The 26,727-nt window shown below is 31.4% G+C and overlaps 1 protein-coding gene and 1 non-coding gene across 2 annotated transcripts in view; one reads left to right on the top strand and one right to left on the bottom strand.

The window, feature by feature from the left end:
* The window catches only part of LOC116020393, a 19,960-nt gene extending 4,133 nt beyond the window's left edge, over nt 1-15,827 (bottom strand). Inside the window, exons 1-2 of the mRNA XM_031260870.1 lie at nt 15,696-15,827; nt 9,377-9,598 (exon numbers count right to left, since the gene is read on the bottom strand). Coding sequence (XP_031116730.1) covers nt 9,377-9,598; nt 15,696-15,827 — 354 coding nt within the window. The remainder of the gene's footprint in view (nt 1-9,376; nt 9,599-15,695) is intronic.
* On the top strand, nt 8,783-8,864 carry TRNAS-AGA. Its single transcript has one exon. It is a non-coding gene; the product is annotated as a tRNA-Ser (tRNA).
* Nucleotides 15,828-26,727: the final 10,900 nt, after the last annotated feature.

Here is a 26,727-nt window from a genome sequence, read left to right as displayed (position 1 = left end):
GGGGGGGGGGGGGGTTCTTTTTTAATTTTAATTATTATTATAAATTATAAATATTATTTTAAATATTATTTTAAATATTTTAATATTTTAAATAAAATAATAAAAATATATAATTATATATTTCTACCTATTTTCCGGAAAATGAACCAAACAAACAAATACAGTTTTCCAGAATGCATCCAAACACTGGAAATTAAACCATTTTCCGGAAAATGACTCATTTTCCAGAAAATATTTTCCAGAAGTCATTTTCCTGCTTTCCAAACACACCCTTAATGAAAATGGATGTTCAAATGACAGACGTTGATTTGTGAATTATAATATGTACATTAATATTAATTTTTCGTATCAACTTTTATTTAAGTGAGCAAACTGTTTCATATCAATCAACGATCTAATATGTTTTTTTTTTTTTTTTTTTTTTTTTTTTTTTGCAATGTATTGGTGTAAGAGGAAAACTGAAAATGCAATTGGCAGTATGGTAGTAGTACTGTTCTTAATTTCTTCGGCTTCTTTTTTTTATATATGAAAATAGAAATGACATGAATTGGAAATGCTTATATATTCAAGACTCATCACTCCAATTTATTGACATGGAAATAACAAAGTACTTATATTCATAATATTTAACTCAACCAGTAATATTTAGTGAACTTGAAAACCAAAATAATTTTAAAATTTTAACTACACTTTAATGTCAAAAAAGGGGCCAGCAAACCTCAACATTAAATTATTACAAAATGATATATCTAAAAAACGATTAAGATGTCCTTTAATAATTTATAAATTTAAAATAAATTGTTAATATTAATAGAATTTGTTTGTGGTGAATTAAAATTATCAATGTACACATGATTAAAGAAAAAGAAAAAATTCATATATGATAATAATTCATGAATTGAGTCTACAATATGATGAGTATAATTAATGTAGTTAAACTGTCATTTTTCCTTAATTAAATAAAATATTTAAATTAGGAAAAAAATCCACTATTAATGAATACTCAATTGTATATAATTTTTTTTTGAAAGTCAATTGTAAATAGTTAATAACCTATTTTACTTAAATTAAAACAAAATTTTGTTTATATTAGAAAAAAATTAAAACATTTTAATAACATCTACGGAGTAATAATTAGTATATTCTATTTTGAGATATAAAAATTAATATTTTGTTGAAACAAATTTTTTAATTGTTTATTTAATATTATATATATTCACATTCATATTTTTCAATGATTAATCATATTATTTTATTTTTTAAATAAATAAACTGTTATATTAAAATTAGACCACAGATTATATTCAGATTAAATAAAAAAAATATTTAAATTAAAAAAAATCTGTTTAAACATATCCTAATTTTAAAAATTCACCATATTAATTGTTTATAAGGTAATAAATTAAATTAAAACATCTTCGATTTTTTTCCTATTTTGTTTATTTACAAAAAATATGGCAAATTGTAAAAATTACAATTTTTTTTTTTACAAATTCAATTGTCCAATTTTTTTTTTTTAAGTTCATGAGTCAAACTATATTATTACTAAATGAGCTCTAATTTTTTTTCTTTGATACTTTATGTTTCGTCACGCCATTCCCTAGGTTCCTGATAAGCTCCCAAGACACCTATATATTTGAGTATAAATAAGGGTAATTGATAGCATTTTTAGCATCCTTATGAGATAATCTTATGATATTTTGTGCCTTAATTCGTTAACCACACACAAAGCTACCTTTGGTACAATTTGAGACATTTCATAGGTCCCGAGAGCCGTTAGGAACAAGGAATGAGCGAAACGAGTAAACCGAGCAAGACAGGAGCCTCGAACGACCCGAGAGGAAGCATTCACGCGTGAAGGTCGCGTGAACGCTTTCCAGTAGCCGTTCACACGACCCTTCACGCGTGAAGGAGACACTGTGGAGAAAATATTTTTAGGGCAAATTTCGGGAGACTATTTAAGGAGGCTGGATAGAATTTCAGAGGAGGATCCCAGCTACATTTCTGATTTCTTAGTTTTCTATTTTCTTAGATTAGTCTAGATTTACATTTCCTCCTTGTAAATGAAGATTTGAAGCTTGGATTGAAGAACACATTTCATTTACTAGGTGATCTCTATTTTAATCTTATCTATTTTACATATCTTATTTTTTGATTGAATTAGCTTATGATCTTGAATTCTTGATTATGTGTGGCTAGTTTAATCTAGGGCTTGGATTGTGTGAATCTATGTTGCTAGTGTGAAGATCCTATTTCTTATTGTGGATTTGATTGCCTTGTTGTTGGAAAAATCTATTCTTGTCTATTGATTGCGGTTTTGATTAGATCTTGTATAGATTTAGCCAATCTATTGAGAGATTGAGATCTTGACTCTATCATGGTTTTGATTTGAGTTGAGTTGAAGCTTTTTGCAATCATAGATCCTATGGATTCATGATTAGGAATAGTAGGAAATAAAGTGTGTAGCTAAGGTGTTTGATAAATGGTCTCTTAGGGCTTTTGGTTGCTAAAAGGCACTCCTAAGCCTAAGATGCCCTAGTACACAAAGGTGGAAAAGGACTAAGATGACACACTCTTGAATAGCCAACACCATTGCATCATTTGTCCACTACTTGAGACACACAAGAATGCAACATAGACGCGCACGACTCAATCCCTTATTTTCTTATTTCTTGTCTCTTATACTTTGATTTTCATTACCTCATGCTCATTTACACTTCATATATGCCATTCACCATATTCACTGTCCATACTCGTTGCTTCACATGATTCAATTGATTGAAAGTAATAGCATAGACACACCTCCACGTCCCTACTTCGTGACCAACACTCGGGGAGTTTTATACTCTTTGTTTTATCATTACACCTACATTCCACAATACATGACACCTCACCCCTATGCACATGCATATAGAGAACAATGCTTGTCAGTTCCCACCTTTACCTGGTTAGGTTCTCAGTGGAATTCGAACTCCCACACTAACGATGAGGCAAGGGAAAATTATTGTGTGGACCATGAATATAAGGTACATTTTTATTATACTAAAAGTATATTATTTTTGTACTGAAGGTACATTATTTCATAGTATATATAAAATAATTTACTTTCAGTACTTAAATAATGTACTCTAAAATAATGTACTTTATGTACAAAAATAATATACTTTTAGTATATTACAAATATACTTTTTGTTTATGGTCCATGCAATAATGATTGTGATGCAAGAGTGTAGGGTGATCAGTCAAATTAACTGAGCTAGATCTAGGGATGACAATTTCGATCCGTCCCTCGGATATCCACCTGAATACAACCCGCATGGATCAATTTTTTTGGGTGATAGTGGATGGTGGATCGGGGTGAAATCTTAGCCATTGATCTAGCCAAAATCAATAGTCCAGAATGATAAGAAATTTATTAAAAAAATACGTGGTGGCATTATGGTAGTTTAGTGCATAACTTAAAATTTGAGGTGCATCAGCTAGTACTTAAGGTGCATAAGATCGAAACATAAGGTGCATCAGTTCAATACTTAAGATACACAAGTTCAAAACTTAAGGTTCATTAGTTCGAAACTTAAAGGTGTATCAGTTCAATACTTAAGGTTCATCAGTTCGAAACATAAGGTGCATTAGTTCAGTACTTAAGGTGCATATGTTCGGAACATAAGGTGCATCAATTCAGTACTTAAGGTGCATATGTTCGAAACTTAAGGTGTATCAGTTCAGTGGTTAAGATGTATAAGTTCGAAACTTAAGGTACACACACACACACACACACACACACATAGGGAAGCGCTCAAGTGAGAATGGGCACTCAGGAGAGAAATATGAACCAATCATAGCCGTCTATCTGGAAAATCTAACGGATCATATGTAATTTAAAAAAAATGTTGTGGCATTTTTGTAAATAACTTGAACTTTGAGTGCAAGTAACATGTGTTAAAAGTGCAAGTAATTAACCGTTGCAACTATGCAAGTAAAATCACTTAAAAGTGCAATAATTTACACTTAATAGTGTAAGTAATTTAGCTTTTTCGCATTGGTGCACTTAATTAATGATAACGTTTAGTGCAACTAATGATAACGTTAGGTGCACTTTATATTATTGCTCGGTGTACATTATATTGTTACACTTTTAATACGTTTTACTTGCACTTAGGTGCACTCTATAAAACTGTTACTTGCACTTTAAAAATAATTTACTTGTACTTTAAAGTTTGATTAATTCACAAAAATATTATTGCATTTAAAAAAAAAATTTAAATCTATCCCGATGGACGGTTGTGATTGGTTTCTATTTCTCTCTTGGGTGCGATTTCTCATTTGATCCAGATAGACGACTATAATTTTGGCCATTTTTGTGTTTTTAAGATAAAATTTGGAGTTAAACTGGACATGTTTGAAGACATATTTGTACAAAGGTGTCTTTTGGAAGTCATGAGAGGTCAAAAAAGTGAAAGAGAGTAAGTTAGAAGTATCATGGTTCGGCAATGTACTATACGTCCATGGGTGTGAAACTATTCTTTTATTAATAGTCATGGTGATGGTGGTGATTCAACACCTAGGGATACAACGAATGTATCTCGCTATAGGCATCTAATCCTGTACAATGGGACTAACTCAATCCGTTCCACTTCTATTCCTTATATGAGACAAATTTATATTCCTTATATGAGACAAATTCCTAATTCTTATATGAGACAAACTCAACACAAACTAATTTATTGGGTACTCCGCATCCATCCTTGCCTAATCCACCGAGAAAACCATCACTCACTGAACACCACAACCTATGAAACTCGTGCAAGTTTAGGCTTTTATCGTAGGGGAAGATTAGAGGATCACTCTTGCCGATCAGGTCAAAAGTCTCATCTAAAATTTACAATGCAACTTATCGATGGAGTCACCATTTTGGAAAGGATGAGGAGGAGAACTGAAAGTCCTGAAGGCTAATGGAGTCGCCATTTACGGGGCATTTGGTTGCAATGAGGAAATTAGGAGGGAGAGGAGATTGTATTTCCATGGGAGATGAATTGTGTAAGAATTTAAATTTCAATTTTTGGTTTGCATGAATAGTTACTGGGAATTTTAATTTCAATGTTTGGTATCCATTAGAATAAGTAGTATAAAGACCAAAATGTGCATAATAATAATAACAACAACAACAACAACAACAACAATAATAATAATAATAATAAAATCCTACGTTTACAACTTCCCGTCCAAACTACCTTCCAAGCTATTACTATATAACATCTAATAATTATTATGGTAAATAATAGCTCAATAAATATGATAACTTTAATATATAGATATATTTTTTATATACTTAAGGTATAATACTATGAGAACAAAATAAATTATCATTCATATTTGATTGTAGCAAAAATGATTGAGGGTGAATGTACGGGTGTGAAATGTCGTCCTCAGGGGATTGGGGTTTATGACACGTAATATGCAATCACAACTTGACACTGGCATAAGGAAATTAACAAAATCTAAGCAAACAACAATTTTAAGGAAATAGTAAGACTAACACATATATACAAAGATAAACACAAAATAAAGAAATAGGACTCAAGTTATGATGCATTATCATCTAGATGTTTCAACAACCTACGGGGTTAGGGAGAACAAATAACCAAGAATCAAGTGGGAATTCACTTAGGAATCCTAGTCCATAAGTCACTCACGTGAGCAAATATACAAGGATTAGAACAAGGAATTGTCCCATTTCCGTGGTGAATCAACTCCAAGTTCTTCAAGCACAATTAGCATCTTAATCCCCCAATTCCCTTATTTTCATAGAAGCAAAGTGGGTATATGCAAGGGGTGGCTTGAACTCATCACCCAACTCTCATTGAGGCAATGAATCCTCGAAATACATGCCAATGAAAGTGTCCATCAATCATAAGCAAGATAAAAACACAAATCATTCACAAACACAGTACAATGAACCCTAGGTTAGAGTTCTTCCCCTTTTTGCAATAATCACAAATTAAGTATCAAGATAGATGATACAACCCTAACTCAACTCCATAAACTAACTGTACTACTCGTGATTGAATAGCATAAGGCACACAAAAGCACAAGTAATAAACAAAAATCTTGCAAAAGAGAAGAGATAAGGGAAAGAAAACTTCTCTAGGAAATTTGATGGTAATAAATCCTGGAATCCAAGTGTTGAATCCTTAATTACAAGCTTCAAATATGTTTAGAAACCAAAATCTAAGCCTAATCTAACCTAGAAATATGAAAGGAAGTGAAAGAAAATGAATAGGGTTCGAACGGGGACGAAAACCAAATAGAAATGTTGAAATCGCGCTTAAATAGTGAACAGGGGATGGGTGGCACGGCTATGTAAATAGATGTGTCCCAACTCTATAGAAATTGCATTTCTCACTTAAGCAGAATTATGTGCTACTCATTTGACTTCTAGGCTATTTTTCAATCCCAAAACCATTTCATTGGCCTTTGTAGTCTTCAACAAAGTTGTAGCCCTTCAACAAAATTTTTTATCCATGTATCGCACGGGTAATTGAGCATTTATTTGCTCGAATTCAATCAAGGATAGCATCAAAAATCATAATCGATCCAACCCATTTCATCAATTGCACTATATAATATTTTTTATTATAATTTATATAATTATATATATCGATCCAAATATTATTAAAATTAATTTTGTTACAGGATACATATAGTCAAACATATAGTCAATTACAAAATTGATAATTTCATTATATATAGCCAATGGACCATTTCGATAATTAACTCTTAAAAAATTAATATAAATATTGAGAAACAGAATTGAAAAATTTTCTCGTCTCCACCAGATTTGAGTGAAATTTCCATCCAAAATAAATGAGCGATAAAACTATATATGAGAAGTAAGATACTATTCAAATGTTGTCACTCAATGACATATTATAATTCGTTCCAAAAAGGTTTTTATTTAGGTAAAACTAGATGTAAGGCCTGGAAGGTTGAAGCAATTGTGGTCGTGCCAGAGTGGTTATTGGGCATGACTAGAAATCATGTCGGCTTTGCTCGCGCAGGTTTGAATCTTGCCGACCACGTTTGAAAAACATTTATGCTGCTTTGCTTTGTATTTTTATTGATAAAATAATCGAACTTCGTTGTACTCTACATTAAAGTTTTAAATTATTTAGATTTTAGATATTTATATTATAGTAAATAATAATAATGTAAACCATTTTTATAGATTTGATATTTATAAATTAGGAAATAACTTATATAGTATTCTAATATATAATAATGTCTATATATCATTACCATTATAGAATATAAGAAAATATATGATTGACATGATGCATGTGCATGGCAACAATAACTGAAAAAGATAACAAAAGTTATAATGGTTGGGTTATTTTTTATCAATGAAAAAAATAAAATAAAAAAAATATAACTTTCATTCACACTTATTAGTTTTTAGATATAGTCGCTTAAGTTAGCTTGGAGTCTAAAGCAAAATAATCGGATATATATGTTGCGATGATACGTATATCAAACATTTATTTTTCTTAATAATAGCTTTTGCTTTTTGTTTTTTCAATACAATGACATGTTGTTTTAAACAATTATAAATATGTAAATATAATTATGCGTTTCAGACTTTTTTTTTTGTACAGTGATAGTCTACAAACTAAACATGAAATAATATAAATTGATTTGACTTAAAGAATAATGTTAACAAGAGAATCGAACTCGTTACTATTGGTATGAAAGTTTTACTTTTAATACTCCATAATACTCAAGCACATAAGTATTTTGACGTTGGTTACATGATGCAACATGTATTCCCTTGGTTTCATGATGCTACAAGTATTCCCAATATTAAGTGCTGACTGAAATATGTCAATGGCAAGCCTGCATTCCTCCTTAAGTTACAACAACAAATTTAAACTTTAATCAACATCACACAAGATAAACAAGTATGGATCTATAATATAGTATTTTTCTTCTTTTTCAAACAAGTATGGATCTATAATATAGTATTTTTCTTCTTTTTCTTTTAAGTATGGATCTATAATATAGTATTTTTCTTCTTTTTCTTTTGTTATTATTGTTGTTGTTGTTTACGTCAAAAGTTTCAAATTGATAATAAAAGAGCAACTCAATAAATGAAAATCACATTAAATTAAAGTTGTACTCTTCTGGACTAAGCCTCCAATGGTATCCCATTAACATTCTGAGCAACTACTTTGACTTCTAGGCTATTTTTCAACCCCAAAACAATTTCATTGACCTTTGTAGTCTTCAACAAAGCTGTAGCCCTTCAACAAAATTTTTTATCCATGCATCGCACGGGTAATTGAGCATTTATTTGCTCGAATTCAATCAAGGATAGCATCAGAAATCATAATCGATCCAACCCATTTCATCAATTGCACTATATAATATTTGTTATTATAATTTATATAATTGTATATATCAATCCAAATATTATTAAAATTAGTTTTGTTACACGATACATATAGTCAATTAAAAAATTGATAATTTCGTTATATATAGCCAATGGACCATTTCGGTAATTAACTCTTAAAAAATTAATATAAATATTGAGAAACGGTATTGAAAAATTTTCTCGTCTCCACCGGATTTGAGTGAAATTACCATCCAAAATAAATGAGCGATAAAACTATATATGAGAATTAAGATACTATTCAAATGTTGTCACTCAATGACATATTATAATTCGTTCCAAAAAGGTTTTTATTTAGGTAAAACTAGATGTAACGCCTGGAAGGTTGAAGCAATTGTGGTTGTGCCAGAGTGGTTATTGGGCATGACTAGAAATCATGTGGGCTTTGCTCGCGTAGGTTCGAATCCTGCCGACCACGTTTTAAAAACATTTATGCTGCTTTGCTTTGTATTATGCATGTGCATGGCAACAATAACTGAAAAAGATAACGAAAGTTATAATGGTTGGGTTATTTTTTATCAATGAAAAAAATAAAAATAAAAAAATATATAACTTTCATTCACACTTATTAGTTTTTAGATATAGTCGCTTAAGTTAGCTTGGAGTCTAAAGCAAAATAATCGGATATATATGTTGCGATGATACGTATATCAAACATTTATTTCTCTTAGTAATGGCTTTTGCTTTTTGTTTTTTCAATACAATGACATGTTGTTTTAAACAATTATAAATATGTAAATATAATTATGCATTTCAGACTTTTTTTTTTTTGTGCAGTGATAGTCTACAAACTAAACATGAAATAATATAAATTGATTTTACTGAAAGAATAATGTTAACAAGAGAATCGAACTCGTTACTATTGATATGAAAGTTTTGCTTTTAATACTCCATAATACTCAAGCACATAAGTATTTTGACGTTGGTTACATGATGCAACATGTATTCCCTTGGTTTCATGATGCTACAAGTATTCTGCAACATGTATTCCCTTGGTTTCATGATGCTACAAGTATTCCCAATATTAAGTGCTGACTGAAATATGTCAATGGCAGTATTCCCAATATTAAGTGCTGACTGAAATATGTCAATGGCAAGCCTGCCAATATTAAGTGCTGACTGAAATATGTCAATGGCAAGCCTGAATTCCTCCTTAAGTTACAACAACAAATTTAAACTTTAATCAACATCACACAAGATAAACAAGTATGGATCTATAATATAGTATTTTTCTTCTTTTTCAAACAAGTATGGATCTATAATATAGTATTTTTCTTCTTTTTCTTTTAAGTATGGATCTATAATATAGTATTTTTCTTCTTTTTCTTTTCTTATTATTGTTGTTGTTGTTTACCTCAAAAGTTTGAAATTGAAAATAAAAGAGCAACTCAATAAATGAAAATCACATTAAATTAAAGTTGTACTCTTCTGGACTAAACCCCCAATAGTATCCCATTAACATTCTGAGCAACTACTTTGACTTCGCTATTTTTCAACCCCAAAACCATTCCATTGGCCTTTGTAGTCTTCAACAAAGCTGTAGCCCTTCAAAAAAATTTTTTATCCATGCATCGCACGGGTAATTGAGCATTTATTTGCTCGAATTCAATAAAGGATAGCATCAGAAATCATAATCGATCCAACCCATTTCATCAATTGAACTATATAATATTTGTTATTATAATTTATATAATTGTATATATCAATCGAAATCTTATTAAAATTAATTTTGTTACACGATACATATAGTCAAACATATAGTCAATTACAAAATTGATAATTTCGTTATATATAGCCAATGGACCATTTCGGTAATTAACTCTTAAAAAATTAATATAAATATTGAGAAACGGTATTGAAAAATTTTCTCGTCTCCACCGGATTTGAGTGAAATTACCATCCAAAATAAATGAGCGATAAAACAATATATGAGAAGTAAGATACTATTCAAATTCTGTCACTCAATGACGTATTATAATTCGTTCCAAAAAGGTTTTTATTTAGGTAAAACTAGATGTAAGGCCTGGAAGGTTGAAGCAATTGTGGTCGTGCCAGAGTGGTTATCGGGCATGACAAGAAATCATGTGGGCTTTGCCCGCGCAAGTTCAAATCCTGCAGACCACGTTTTAAAAACATTTATGCTGCATTTCTTTGTATTTTTATTGATAAAATAATCGAACGTCGTTGTACTCTATATTAAAGTTTTAAATTATTTAGATTTTAGATATTTATATTATTGTAAATAATAATAATGTAAACCATTTTTATAGATTTGATATTTATAATTTAGGAAATAACTTATATAGTATTCTAATATATATAATGTCTATATATCATTACCATTGAAGAATATAAGAAAATATATGATTGACATGATGCATGTGCATGGCAACAATAACTGAAAAAGATAACGAAAGTTATAATGGTTGGGTTATTTTTTATCAATGAAAAAAATAAAAATAAAAATAAATATAACTTTTATTCACACTTATTAGTTTTTAGATATAGTCGCTTAAGTTAGCTTGGAGTCTAAAGAAAAATAATTGGATATATATGTTGCGATGATACGTATATCAAACATTTATTTCTCTTAATAATGGCTTTTGCTTTTTGTTTTTTCAATACAATGACATGTTGTTTTAAACAATTATAAATATGTAAATATAATTATGCATTTCAGACTTTTTTTTGTGTGCAGTGATAGTCTACAAACTAAACATGAAATAATATAAATTGATTTGACTGAAAGAATAATGTTAACAAGAGAATCGAACTCGTTGCTATTGGTATGAAAGTTTTACTTTTAATACTCCATAATACTCAAGCACATAAGTACTTTGACGTTGGTTACATGATGCAACATGTATTCCCTTGGTTTCATGATGCTACAAGTATTCCCAATATTAAGTGCTGACTGAAATATGTCAATGGCAAGCCTGCATTCCTCCTTAAGTTACAACAACAAATTTAAACTTTAATCAACGTCACACAAGATAAACAAGTATAGATCTATAATATAGTGTTTTTCTTCTTTTTCTTTTGTTATTATTGGTGTTGTTGTTTACCTCAAAAGTTTCAAATTGATAATAAAAGAGCAACTCAATAAATGAAAATCACATTAAATTAAAGTTGTACTCTTCTGGACTAAGCCTCCAATGGTATCCCATTAACATTCTGAGCAACTACTTTGACTTCTAGGCTATTTTTCAACCCAAAAACTATTTCATTGGCCTTTGTAGTCTTCAACAAAGTTGTAGCCCTTCAACAAAATTTTTTATCCATGCATCGCACGGGTAATTGAGCATTTATTTGCTAAAATTCAATCAAGGATAGCATCAGAAATCATAATCGATCCAACCCATTTCATCAATTGCACTATATAATATTTGTTATTTTAAGATATATAATTGTATATATCGATCCAAATATTATTAAAATTAATTTTGTTACACGATATATATAGTCAATTACAAAATTGATAATTTCGTTATATATAGCCATTGGACCATTTCAGTAATTAACTCTTAAAAAATTAATATAAATATTGAGAAACGGTATTGAAAAATTTTCTCGTCTCCACCGGATTTGAGTGAAATTACCATCCAAAATAAATGAGCGATAAAACTATATATGAGAAGTAAGATACTATTCAAATGTTGTCACTCAATGACGTATTATAATTCGTTCCAAAAAGGTTTTTATTTAGGTAAAACTAGATGTAAGGCCTGGAAGGTTGAAGCAATTGTGGTCGTGCCAGAGTGGTTATCGGGCATGACTAGAAATTATGTGGGCTTTGCCCGCGCAAGTTTAAATCCTGCCGACCACGTTTTAAAAACATTTATGCTGCTTTGTTTTGTATTTTTATTGTTAAAATAATCGAACGTCGTGTTTCAGAGGGCAAAGCAGTAACATCCACAGTCGTACTCTATATTAAAATTTTAAATTATTTAGATTTTAGATATTTATATTATTGTAAATAATAATAATGTAAACCATTTTTATAGATTTGATATTTATAATTTAGGAAATAACTACCATTTTTATAGATTTGATATTTATAATTTAGGAAATAACTTATATAGTATTAGATTTGATATTTATAATTTAGGAAATAACTTATATAGTATACATCCACAGTTGTACTTTATATTAAAGTTTTAAATTATTTAGATTTTAGATATTTATATTATTGTAAATAATAATAATGTAAACCATTTTTATAGATTTGATATTTATAATTTAGGAAATAACTTATATAGTATACATCCACAGTTGTACTTTATATTAAAGTTTTAAATTATTTAGATTTTAGATATTTATATTATTGTAAATAATAATAATGTAAACCATTTTTATAGATTTGATATTTATAATTTAGGAAATAACTTATATAGTATTCTAATATATATAATGTCTATATATCATTACCATTGAAGAATATAAGAAAATATATGATTGACATGATGCATGTGTATGGCAACAATAGCTAAAAAAGATAACGAAAGTTATAATGGTTGGGTTATTTTTTATTAGTGAAAAAATAAAAAAAAATAAAAAAAATATAACTTTCATTCACACTTATTAGTTTTTAGATATAGTCGCTTAAGTTAGCTTGGAGTCTAAAGCAAAATAATCGGATATATATTAAGTTAGCTTGGAGTCTAAAGCAAAATAATCGGATATATATGTTGCGATGATGGAGTCTAAAGCAAAATAATCGGATATATATGTTGCGATGATACAGTCTAAAGCAAAATAATCGGATATATATGTTGCGATGATACATATATCAAACATTTATTTCTCTTAATGATGGCTTTTGCTTTTCGTTTTTTCAATACAATGACATGTTGTTTTAAACAATTATAAATATGTAAATATAATTATGCATTTCAGACTTTTTTTTGTGTGCAGTGATAGTCTACAAACTAAACATGAAATAATATAAATTGATTTGACTGAAAGAATAATGTTAACAAGAGAATCGAACTCGTTGCTATTGGTATGAAAGTTTTACTTTTAATACTCCATAATACTCAAGCACATAAGTACTTTGACGTTGGTTACATGATGCAACATGTATTCCCTTGGTTTCATGATGCTACAAGTATTCCCAATATTAAGTGCTGACTGAAATATGTCAATGGCAAGCCTGCATTCCTCCTTAAGTTACAACAACAAATTTAAACTTTAATCAAAATCACACAAGATAAACAAGTATGGATCTATAATATAGTATTTTTCTTCTTTTTCTTTTGTTATTATTGTTGTTGTTGTTTACGTCAAAAGTTTCAAATTGAAAATAAAAGAGCAACTCAAGAAATGAAAATCACATTAAATTAAAGTTGTACTCTTCTGGACTAAGCCCCCAATGATATCACATTAACATTCAAACAATCTTCCCCCCTACCCCATCCCACCCCACCCCACATTGTTATAACATGCATCTGGGTTCACCTCATATTGTGAATCTTGATCCAAAATGAAAATTAGATTATGTATTTATAATTAATAACATATTTATGACTACACGATTGAATTTCAAATAAGAGTATTCACTCACACGCACATTTTGCTATTTGCCAAAAGAATGAATAGGGAAAATTATGCGAACAAAATTGACGCCCTGACTTTAGATGAAATACCAGACCCATAGGATGATGCTGAATACCATGACATTAAAGGTTGGTGCACCTGTTATGTTATTGTGGAACATAAACCACTCTCTTGGTCTTTGCAACGGTACGCGTCTCATCGTCACAAAATTGGCATATCACATTGTCGAAGCAAGAATAGTTAATGGGACACATACATGAAGGAACCAAAGTTCTTATCCCCCGAATGTCTCTCACTCCTTCTGTTACTAGATTGTCCTTCAAGTTCTAACGTAAACAATTCTCATTGATGCTCGCATATGCCATGACTATCAACAAAAGCCAAAGTCAAACACAAACTCATGTTGGGTTATTGCTGAAAAAATTGGTGTTTAATCACGCGTCAATGTAGTGATTTTTTCCCGAGTCACCCATTTTGATGGTCGGGAGGTGTTAGCTCTAGACGAGTATGGACAAGATTCTGTTACTACTACCAATGTCGTCTACGAAGAAGTTTTCAATAATGTGTAATTCGAACCGTTGATATTATGTTTTTTTTTCAAAGAACACATTTGCCCAGGTTATACAAATCCTAAACAATGATATATAAAATTCCAAAATTTCAACACTGGATGCTTACATCTACACATTAGCTATTAATTCAACATTTATTTGGTCGAATTCAAGTAAGGTTAACATCACAAAAGATAATCGATCCAAACCATCTTTTCAATGACACTATATAATATTTGATGTTATAATTTATATAATTATATATCGATCCAAATATTTTTAAAATATTATAGCAAATTAATTTTGTACATCGCACGTGCAAATATAATAAAATATTAATTAAGCTTCTTCTTTTTTTGCTTACATTAAAAAAAATATCATTGAAGGGTAAGTTTGTATTAATGGTATCTTTTTTAGGAGTTAATTTCATTTTTGGTCCTATATTTATATGAGTCAATCCACTTTTAGTCCTTTTTTATTAGAGCATCAACTTTTGGTCCTAGTATTATTGTGATATGATCATTTTTTGTCCTTTATCAACAAATCAGTTTAAATATCGTTAAATACAAGGACATTTCGATCTTCAATTATGAATCTTTTCAAAAAAAATAAACATAAAAAATATAGTGGTTTAACATACTATGTATAGAAAAGATTGAAATGTCTTTGTATTTAACGATATTTCAACGATTTTGTTGATGGAGGACCAAAATTGGTCATACCACAATAATACTAGGACCAAATTGGGATGTTTTAATAAATAAAAAAAAAAGACTAAAAGTGGATTGTCACCTATAAATCTAGGACCAAAAATAGAATTAACTCCTTTTTTAGGATAAAAAAGTAAAGGGTAATTAATTAATTATGTCTCAATTCTATCTTTTTCCTTCCCAAGCAATGCATAATTGAAATACCGAAAGGGGTATGTGATTTTTTCTTTAAGTACGAAGTTAATTCATTAATCATAATAAGTTGAAATGTGTACAATGAAGATCAATGGAACAATTAAATATTCTCTACAGTGAGACATTGAAAACTTTTCTAGCAATGTTACATAAAACTTGTTTTGCGGACTGTTTCACAAATTTGATGCTGTAATCGTTGAAAGAACTTAAAGCTTCTTTGATGTTGATGCATATCACCTGGGTATCAAATTTCGTTCTTCTTTTCATTGACAATAATATCTCCATCGAGTTGAACTGCATGTCATAGTTCAGAGGAGTCTCTTCTACATTGTCATCTTCGGTGTCCAGGATAATATTCACATACGACATGACCAAATAAATCGTTTCACACTTTATGAAAAATGAACTCGCCAATAAAACGAGAGAAAGAAACTCGCCAAAACAATGAGAGATAGACATAAACTAGTAGCAGATTTAAACTCTAGTAAATGAAGGAATTGTAACTCCGCAGAATTGCAATTCCCTCCAACCAAACAAAAGAATTTACTTGCTTTTGGATTTATGTGAGAATTAGGTGGAAGTGGAATTGTAATTTTCTCCAACCAAATTGGCTGTTAAAGTCTTTATTAGAATGAAATATCATTTTCTACAAAACCCTCTGGTTGACATGTCTGAATGATACACGAATGAAAAACACAACTTCTTGTTATTAAAAAAAAAATATAAGGGTATATTCAATAAATGTAAAAGACTAGGACTAAAATAATTTAGAAATTAAAATCACATTTTTCCTATAAAATATTTCGGTAGGTTACGGTGGGTTGTTCATAACCGACAGCATGAAATCTACAATATTGTAAAATGGCATGTTTAAGTATATATCTTCTACTGCTAAAGACCTTGTGGTCTAGTGGCACCCGGTGTCCTGGTTTACACTCTCACATGTATGATGGAGTGGGTTCGACTTTTGAGCCTTAGTGGAGGCAACTGTTGACTCTTTGTGCTTCAGTAAGTTGAGAAAGTAGTTATGAACAGATACTACAGAGTCAGTAGTACTCAAAGAAAAAAGTATATCTTCTACTGTATGAAATGATCGTAGGGGCAAGCTGGCAGCTGCAATTGTTTTTTTCTATTGGTTTAGCTTTGATTCTTTGGATGATGAAATTAACTCCTTAATAAAATGTTTCGTACTCTTTTTTTTGGGAACTAAATAATTAACTAAATTATTTTGCTCCATGAGATATTTGTTAAAATTTATTAGTGAAAGTGATCTTAATTTACTGTTCTATTTCAGAAAACTTGAATAGGATCTTTAATTAATGGAAAGAAATTAGTTCTGATTACCACAAATTGTTAGTAATAATTAATTAAATATCTTATAACTTATGGTGAGAGTTGTCTGATCTTTAATGAATTCTGTTATTTAAAATTTACCATTTTGTGGCTCCAATTAATATTATTATGTTTCTCTGTAATAGAGATGAATATAAAATTCGGGGTGGCAAATTATATTCATAAAGGTACGATTATAATTATTATAAGTGATTGGTAAATACACATGTGGACTGTCTGCAGGATCGCCTAGTAGATTGCGACTCGATCGTATCTCAGCAAAGTGCCACTCAGTCGTATACCAGCAGAGTTCTACCCAGTCCGTAGGATCCCAGCGGAGTGACACTCAGTCAGTAGGATTCCAATAGAGTGTCACTCAGTTAGTAAGATTCTAGTGTAGCGCCACTCGGTCAGTCTATTGCATGAACCACTTTACAAGTTGAAGGTCTTAGCTTATGTTACAAGTAAAGAAGACCCACTTGCCCCTGTAGGAGGGGCGGCTGACGTTGTGCGAGAATGATGGCTCTATTACCTCGGATATAATAGTCAACCTGCGTATAGCTGCAAAGCGATCGATCGACTGACCAAACCAACAAGAGTGTGTCACGTCAAGCCACTTGCATCTGAAACATTTAATGCTTAATCGACTTTCTTAGTATAAATAGGAAGGTCATCTCCTCACTTGTCATATCCAATGTATTGTTACACAAACTCACTTGTCATATTCACGACCTTGCAACATCACACCACCTGCGGTATTCACTACATTGTAACACTATATCACTTGTATTCGTCTTCTTCTCCATAATACAGTATAGCCTTAGCCCGCTCGGTCCTCACCCAGCAGACAGATTGACCGGTCCGATCGACCGACTGATTGACTAAGCATCTTTCTACTTGTTCACCAAATACATATTCGTAGCATAGTTTTGACCCCCGGTCCAATTTACGCTATCAATAACGCTAGCTGATGATATGAAGACTTATCAAAATATTATATCAATAATAATTATGGATTAACCCAAAATTTTCAATATTATGTTTTTTCAATATAGAATTGACTTATCTTCAATTTTCAGTTGGCCAGTGAAGGGCAACTGAGTTAGCTATTCAAGGTCTTAGCTTGTTTGTTAAGGACGTGGTTGTAGTAGGCGCTAGGCGCTAATCAGGCGGTAGATTAGAGCCTAGCACCTAAGCGGTCTAGGTGGTGCCTAGGCGGTTTTAGGCGGCGACCTATAAAAACAAAAAATTAATTCATGTATATGGGTGTATGTCATATATTATATTATATTATATTATATATATATAATAATAAAATTAACAAGACGACTCGCTCAAGTTAACTCTGCTAACTCTGCCGAGTTGGGCGAGTTAACACGGTCGAATTTGGCCTAGTCGGCCGAGTTAGGCACTAAGCGGCCTCCTAGGCGGTCGGCCACCTAGACGGACGCCTAAGTAGCAATTCGCCTCGGTCTAGGAGCGCCTAACGCCTAGGCGGGTGCCTATTCGGCATATGCGGGGATTTTTACAACAGTGGTTAAGGAGAATCTTGAATAGAGTTGTAGTACGTCAAAGCATCCAAATTATAATCGAAGTGTGTTGCACTGTTGCAGATAGTCTAGAGTTAGTCATATGTGATAGAATTGAGATCTGAGATAGATAATGATTCATTTCTCTATATATCCATCATATACTACACAACATTACATTCGGGCTATAGCAATAATAATCTAGTTCACAAGCATGTAATAACAAATAAGAGCATCTATATCAATTGATTTTTTTTTAAAGTTTTTGACGAGTTTTTTTAGGTGTGATTAAGAAAGGAAATATGAGATGGAAAAGGAAAAAAAATAAAACAAAGCTGAAAAACAAAAAAAAAATATTAAAATAATATTTAAAAAAAAATTTAGATACCTCATTAACACGCCCAACGGGCGTGTACACTGCACCCACCCGGCTGGGCGCATGTTGGCCTTCACGCGTGATTTTGCAAAAATCAATTGCTTTGGTGGGTCCCAGAAATCTGCCAAAACCCAATACTTTGTAAGGAGGTGTTTTTTCATTCTCTCCCCTTACTTCCTCTCTTCCACCTAGGATTAGCTTTATAAAAAATTGTGCAAAAATCATATTAAATCCAGTGATGTGGATGCTCTAAGCACTCTTTGTCATTAAATCTTAATCCTAATACTATGAGTTAATTAATTTTTAGTTTAGCTTTGTCCAAAAAAAAAAATCTAGGGCTCAAACATTAGAATTGGAATCGTAATTAAAATCAAATATGTAGGATTTATAATGGGTTTAATTGAAAATAAAAATAAAATGTTTCTTTGTTGAGTAGTAAATTGGAATTAGAATAAAAATAGTTAATTAATTTAAATAAAAAATAAAAATATGACATATATACATACAATATATATATATATATATATATTAAAGTTTCATAATGAATGACTTTTTTTTTTTTTATGGTTCAAAAGTATGTAGGGGGGAATGGAAAGTGTAATGAGTTTTATGAGTACTACGATGGATTTGAATCAAATAGTTTGATAACAAAAGTGAACAAACAAACATAATAATGACTTAATGAGTATCAAATCCGATAATATGGTACAAAATTTACAAACCAATTAAACGCCACCTTAGGTTCTATCACAATAATGAAATTTTTTAAAATTAAAAACAGAAACTAATGAGTGGATGGAGCGTGATTCGAATACATAAAAGTCACGAATTTGATATTTTACAATCCTATTTTACATAATAGCGAGGTTTTACATTATACACCATCAAATAATTAATGCCGGTAAGTTTTCGTTAATCAAAAAAATAAATAAATAAATAAAGATGAAAGACTAACTTCTACGTTGAGCATGCAATATTGTGTCGACGTGTTAAATTGGTATTAATTAATTGGCATTTCATTTCTTGTCAAGAATCATATACCAAAAGTTTGTTTATTTTCTTGTATGCTAGATGAGAACTGTCTGCCACGCTGCTGACTTCAATGCGAACTACCACGACTCTATCCATCAAGGCCGATTTTTTTATTTGCATGGCCATGTGTTGATAAATAAGTGAAGCTCTACAAAATATAAATAAAATTGTGAATTAAATTGTGAATTGAAGAAAAGTGATTCGCGTGAATATTACGAAATAGCTTCTTTTTTTTTTTTGAATAATACGTAGTAGAATTTAGACCAGTCATAAAAACTTAATTAATTCTGAGCCAATATAATCACAAATACATATACTAACTATTGGATCAAGCTACTAAAAGTTCCCAAAATCTTGAGATCATGTACTATTGCACATCTTTCACGCCCTAAAATCTGAGGCTCTGCAATCCATTACTGCCTCGTTGCATGATTTCAACAATTGTTTGCTGAATTCGGTCCTACTCAAACAACCTAATTGAATTGTTTCTCTAATTCACGTGCAAACCCAATTTTGGCTACTGTTGTATGATACATATGAGAACTATATAAATTGTATTAAATGAAATAAATTTAAAGAAACAAATTACAAAGATGTATTTAATGAAATAATCACATGAGATTGGAATAGAGAAATCATAGGGAGGCTAGGACAAATTATTGTGTGGGTCATGGTCCACATAACTGTATGGATCATAAATGTAATATATATTGTTAATATATTAAAAGTATATTATTTGTGTACTAAATGTACATGATGTGATAATATATAAAAATTATGTACTTTCAAATAATGTACTTTACGTATACAATAATGTACCTTTAGTATATTAAAATGTACTTTTTTATTTATGATTCATACAAATGTATAGACCATGGTCCATGGAATAATGATTGGTAGTTGCAAATTATTGTGTAGATCATGGTCCACAGAGTGTTGTGTGCATCATAACAAAAATTATAGTTTTCGAAGAAACAAAAATTATATTTTTAATATACTAAATGTATATTATTTGTATATTTTTTATTTATAATTCACACAAATATGTAGATCATGGTTCATGAAATGTATGAAATAGTAGGAGAGAGAGTCATAATAAGCTATCCATTGCGGATTAATAGGACAATTTCACTTTCCTCTAATAGCACTTCTAGAGGAATGAACATTTTTTTGCAATCATTTCCTGCCAAAGCCGCCCATGGGCCGGTGTCATGTGGAAAATAAGTTTATCTTTTGGCATTTTGCTCATACATCGAGGTTCTGTTCGGTAAATGATGGTTAGTTGATAATGATTAGTTGATAGTTGTTAGTAGATTGGGTTACAAAGTATAACTAGTTGTCAAGTACCTTGTGCTCAGATGGCATATAGTAGCTCTCCCATTTGGGAGGTCATGAGTTCGAGCCTTAGTGGAGGCGATACTAACCCTTTGTGTTTCAACAGGTTGAGAGAGTATATGGAAGATACTACAATGTAATAGGGCTAGTTGTATTCAAAAAAAAAAAAAAAAAAGTATAACTAGTTAATAACATTAGTTGATTGTAAAAAAGTATTTAGTAAATTAGTTTTTTTTTTTTTGGTAAATTTACAGGGTGTCCGGGGTCCACTCACGTTCGCTCCGGGAGGCACAGGAGCTGGCCCAAGGGGATTCGTCACTTGTGGGAATTGAACCCAAACATTTATATTGATTTTTTAACCAAGTTAACCAACTAATAGTGGTCAAATAAGCTAAAATTGACTGATAAGCTAACTATATATTTTACCACTCGGTCAAATAAGTTTAAAAAAAAAAAAGTAGGATTCTAGCAAAGTGCCGGCAAAAACTTGTGTGAGACGGTCTCACCGTGAGACGGATCGGGCCAAGATGAGTTGTAATACTTATACGCACAAATGTCATACTTATATGCTCAAATGTAATACTAATTGGGGATAAAATTTTTGCTACTTATAAGGGTAAATGTAATACTTTTAAGGAATAATACAATACTTTTACATTTCGATTAAAAAGTGTTACATTTTCCATCAAAAGTATTATATTTTCCCTTATAAGTAAGGGACACATGTCAACATTACTTATTATGAAAAATGTAATACTTTTTCTCTTATAAGTAACAAAATTTGTATTCTTAATTAGTATTATATTTGAGCATATAAGTATGACATTTGCACATATAAGTATGACATTTGCATGGTGCTTCGACCCGACCCGACCCGTCTCACGAATAAGGATCCGTGAGACGGTCTCACACAAGTGTGACCCCAAAGTGCCACTCGATCAGTAGGATTCCAGTCGAGCACCCCGCAGTCAATAGGAACCCAGCAGAGTGCCACCTGGTTGCAACGCTCGTATTGAAAATTAAAGCCTAGAGATGGGTAAAAACGCTCTAGGATTACTGGTGAGGTGGCCCAGCAGAGCTCCACCAGTCAGTCCGTCAGAGCCACCCGATCGGTCTGTTGCGTGAACCACTTTGCAAGTTGAAGGTCTTAGCTTACACTACAAATAAAGAAGACTCACTTGCGCCTACAGGAGGGGCCATAAACTTGAAAACAATAGAGGAAATCATTGATTTTTGTTTGTTTGTTTGTTTGCATTTTTTATGACTGCAATTTCGATAATCTTCAATTCCATTTGTTCTTTTTTTTTCAGTATTACATCAATCGCTCGATATGCTTATTTTGCATGTTTTGAAGACCTCTATCGTGTTAAAATTCCTTCATCTCCTTCCTCTTGCAAAGAAGAAGTCAAGGTTGAGCTTGTAGCTTCCAATCTTCCAAACTTTATGGCACTCTTCCATCATGGACATACTGTATGCTGTTGGTGGCATAGAAACATATACACATGCATATAGTCGCAAGAGGTTTATTTTTTACTTTGATCCTAGTAGGTTCCCCCAATTACCTATAGAAAATCCTGACAGTCTCGACAAACCAATTGATTTTCAATCTATGGTGATACCTCGTGTGATTTGAGGAGATGATGACCGAATTTACCTACTCTCGAAGAACCATAGTTGCTATAAGCCTATACTCAAGGGGCAATTCTGTTTCCAGTCTTTTGATTCCGTCAAAGATTGCTTTGAAACCCTTCCACCCCCTCCTTTCGCACTTGATCACACCTTAGATCGCTTCTTCACAGTGGGCCACTTTGTTCTTAGGAGATATCTATATTTGCTCATTAGTAATCCGCTGAGTTCCAAATACCCTAAGAGTGCCTTTACTTTCGACTTCAAATCCTCAAAATGGGAGGAGTGGTCTTTGCTAGCCCAATTTGAAGAGAAGGAAATTCCTCCTCCCTTTGGTCACAATGGTGACATAGGGCTTTCAGATGAATTTTCTGAAAAAATTCGGATTCTGGTTGCCTTTTGTTATACTGAGCTTTATGCATATTGTGTCAAGATTCATGCGGAAGGTGTTCTTGAGTTCATATCTTACCGGGCTATAAATGAAATTCGTTGTGTTGGAAAAGATGGGCGTGGCTTAAAATGTGATCTGACACGACTAGCTGACCTGGGAGGTGGCAAATTTTGTGTGGTTACTGGTTCCGAGCGATACGGTAGATGTCTTAATCTACGTGTTCGAAATAAAGTTTGATCTTGAATATGGCATTCAATCCTTCCGAAGTAGAGTTGGAGCCTCCTCAGGAATCCTTTACTACAAGAAATTCCAGCCTGAGACTAATATTCAATCTTTTTGTATTGTGTAAGTACACCCCGGTCTCATTTTTCTGTTTCATATATGCTTCTACTCGTGTGATAAATATTCATTTGCTTACTTTTTATCTATTTATTTCCAGCTCCGCCCCTCCAGCAATTGAAGACCAAGACAGGGTGGAGAACACAACTAAAAGGGAGAGAAGTGGGGATGAAACCGTGCATAAGGCCAAGTTACGTTCCTCCGTTCTTTATGAGTGGTATTCTCCTATTTTGGGTGTTTAATGAACAAAACTGCAATCCATCCTATCTTCTTGGAGACTTCAATTCAATGGTATTAGCTTAGGTATTTTTTAGGGTGTTTAAGTGAACAGAACTGCAACCTATCTTATCATCTTGGAGACTTCAATGGTAGCTTAGGTATTGTTATAAGTAGGAATTGTGTGTATGTTGATTTTGGTTGCATAAAATTACTGAATCTTTTGTTTCAGATGATAAGATGTTTTAGGTATTGACCCTAAAATATACCTTGATATTTCAAAATTTCATTCCTGCCCCTTGTTATTATTATATGTATTTGTGTATTTACTTGTAAGCTAGTGATCTTATCAAAATTGTTGTCTATTAAATCTGAACAAGTTGATTTAGTTGTCCTGTCCATGTTGAAACCACAAGTTTAGTTTTTTAACCAATTAATTGGGTTTATGGAACAAAGCTTATTAGATGCTGCTAATTACTCCCATCCATATCACTTTTACTTCCAACCTGCTTTCTCCATCCCAGACTTACCACACTACTTCTATATATGATAATTGTATGTAAACCTTAATTGGAAACTTGACTTCCAATTCTCTTCCTCACGTTTAAGGCAAGGCTTTACTGCTATATTAATATTAATCCTTAATTACTTATACTTACTTTTGGTAAACCCGATACTTGTCATTCTTTTGAAATTTATATTACTATATTACTGAAAAGAGTTAGTGAGTCAGTGCTATGTTACTATTCATCACTTGTCAATTGTGATTAGTAGTACTGTAAAAATTAATGGGCTGAAGCTCGGGGGCTGGCAGACAAGCTCGTTCCTTGCGCACCAGATAGACCAAATGGTTACTGCTATTTTGCTCATGGTTTCTGTGTCAGCATTCTCCAAGCATGCTTCGATGAAGCTTGTGAAATTGACGGTTTGCGAGGAGCGAGGGATACCTGCAGCTGTCCAGACTCCGGAAACTACTGCGCAGTCGAGGAAAATGTGAGACACTGTCTCCTCTCCATTGCCGCATAGGGGGCAATCGGGTTGCACCTCGACTCTTCTTCTTTGGAGAGTTGCACGGACCAGCAGGATTTCTTTATTAAGTATTATTTATTAGTGCATTACTTATTAATTTAATTTAGTTATTACTTATTATTTTATTAAGTTATTACTTAGAGTATTAGAGTATTATTAATACAGAGTATATTATAACATTAATAGTTTAAATATTTAAGATTTATAATTAAAAAACAAAAAAAAAAAAACTTCCGGCCGACTAGGCGCCTGGCCGCGGAGGAGGCCGATTTCGGCCTTCCTCGACGCGGCCGGGCGCCACCTAGCGCCTAGGCGCAATTTCTGCAACCATGCTTTAAGATCAATTTACCAATATAAGATGGAATAATACCCTTTTTTAATTGGGGGATGGGGTTCTTAATTCAATGAGTAATTAAATCTCATAGTTGTGTTTTAAAAGTTGTCAACCAAACAATAACTATAATTTTGATTCTCATATGAATCAAACACACCTTTAGTCTTGCTAACTTATCTTTAAATGAGCCTAATGGAATGAAGGTCTGTATTTTTTATTATTATTATTTTTTTAATGAAGATATTAATGAAAACACAAAAAACAATTAGTATGCTTAATTGTTTAATTTTAAAATATTATAAAGTTTAGCTATCGTGTTTTTATTTTAAATTGACTTTGTGGTAATTGATAATTACTATTTAACTATTTATGGTACACTACTTTTATGTATTACTCCGTAGTATAATATTTTAAATTGTTAAAAGAATTAATATTTAAACATATTAAGAACAAATATTTGTGTGTGTATATATATTCTAAAATATTTACGCGTTTTCTGATATTTCATTTCTTATCACATTTTAAAATTGTCATATTCCTTTTTTTCATTTCCCATCCTACAGAGGTTGCCATGGTGGTATCGTAAAATATATATATATATATATATATATATATATATATATATATATATATATATATATATATATATATATATATATATAATTTGTTGTTGGCGAAGTTATATTTCTTTAGTTTTTTTTTTGATGTATATTTCTTTAGTTAATAAAATACATAATATGTTTTTTTTTTGGGAAATACAAAAAGGGAGGGGGACCCCAGGCTGATAGAAAAAAGCCAACACAGCCTACTCCGTCTCCAGCATGAGACGTTTCACTCACAACTCTCATTTGATCATTACACACAAGAGTATCACAACCAGGGGTGGGGAAACAAAGATAATGCAAGGTTCCCTCCTGTTCGCAGCAAGCGTAGCTAAAAATCAGCAACAAAGTTCTGTTCACGGAAGATATGAACAACCGCGTGTGACAAATGAAATCGGTGGTCACTACTCAAGAATGTTATTGGATAAATTTCATATTGTGACCATAGTTGGCAAAGAACCACAAAAATAATATGTGTTGCTTATAACTAATCGACTCAAACTAATAAGGCTAATAAGCTATTCGCGCTGAGAATCTAATCATTATACTATTTTTTTTTTGAATACTAATCATTATACTATAGACTATATTCAACATTGTAATGTGAACCACTAACATAAGATACATTTTTAATATACTAAAAATATATTTATGATTCACATTATAATTTATCTTAAAAATTAAATTTGTAATATTGTGGTTAAAAGTTATCTTTATTTTCACAAGTATGATAGTGAGGGAGTAGATTAATATAATATTCATATGATTAAAATTAATGATGGACGCGGGACGCGGCTATTAAGTTTAACACGATTGAATATTATTTGTTTATTTATTTAACGCTAACTTGTGGTGCAAAAATAAATTAACGATTTAATTTAAGAAAATAAAAGAACACGAGAAATGCAACAACATATGATATCAGTAATAAATATTTGATATATTTGTCATAAACTGGCGCCGACCGTTGTTGACTTTGTTGGGCTTTAGTAGGTTGAGAAAGTATATGGACAGAATACATGTAAAAGGGTCAATAGTATTCAAAAAAAAAAAAAAAAAACTAAAACTGGCGCGACCGTTGGAACACCACCTTAAAATCAACAAATTAAACAACTGGAGCCAGTCAGC

The sequence above is a fragment of the Ipomoea triloba genome, chromosome 5 (genome assembly GCF_003576645.1).
Source record: "Ipomoea triloba cultivar NCNSP0323 chromosome 5, ASM357664v1".
NCBI lineage: Eukaryota > Viridiplantae > Streptophyta > Magnoliopsida > Solanales > Convolvulaceae > Ipomoea > Ipomoea triloba.
The sequence above is the reverse complement of the archived record's forward strand: the minus strand, read 5'-3'. Positions and strand labels throughout refer to the sequence as shown.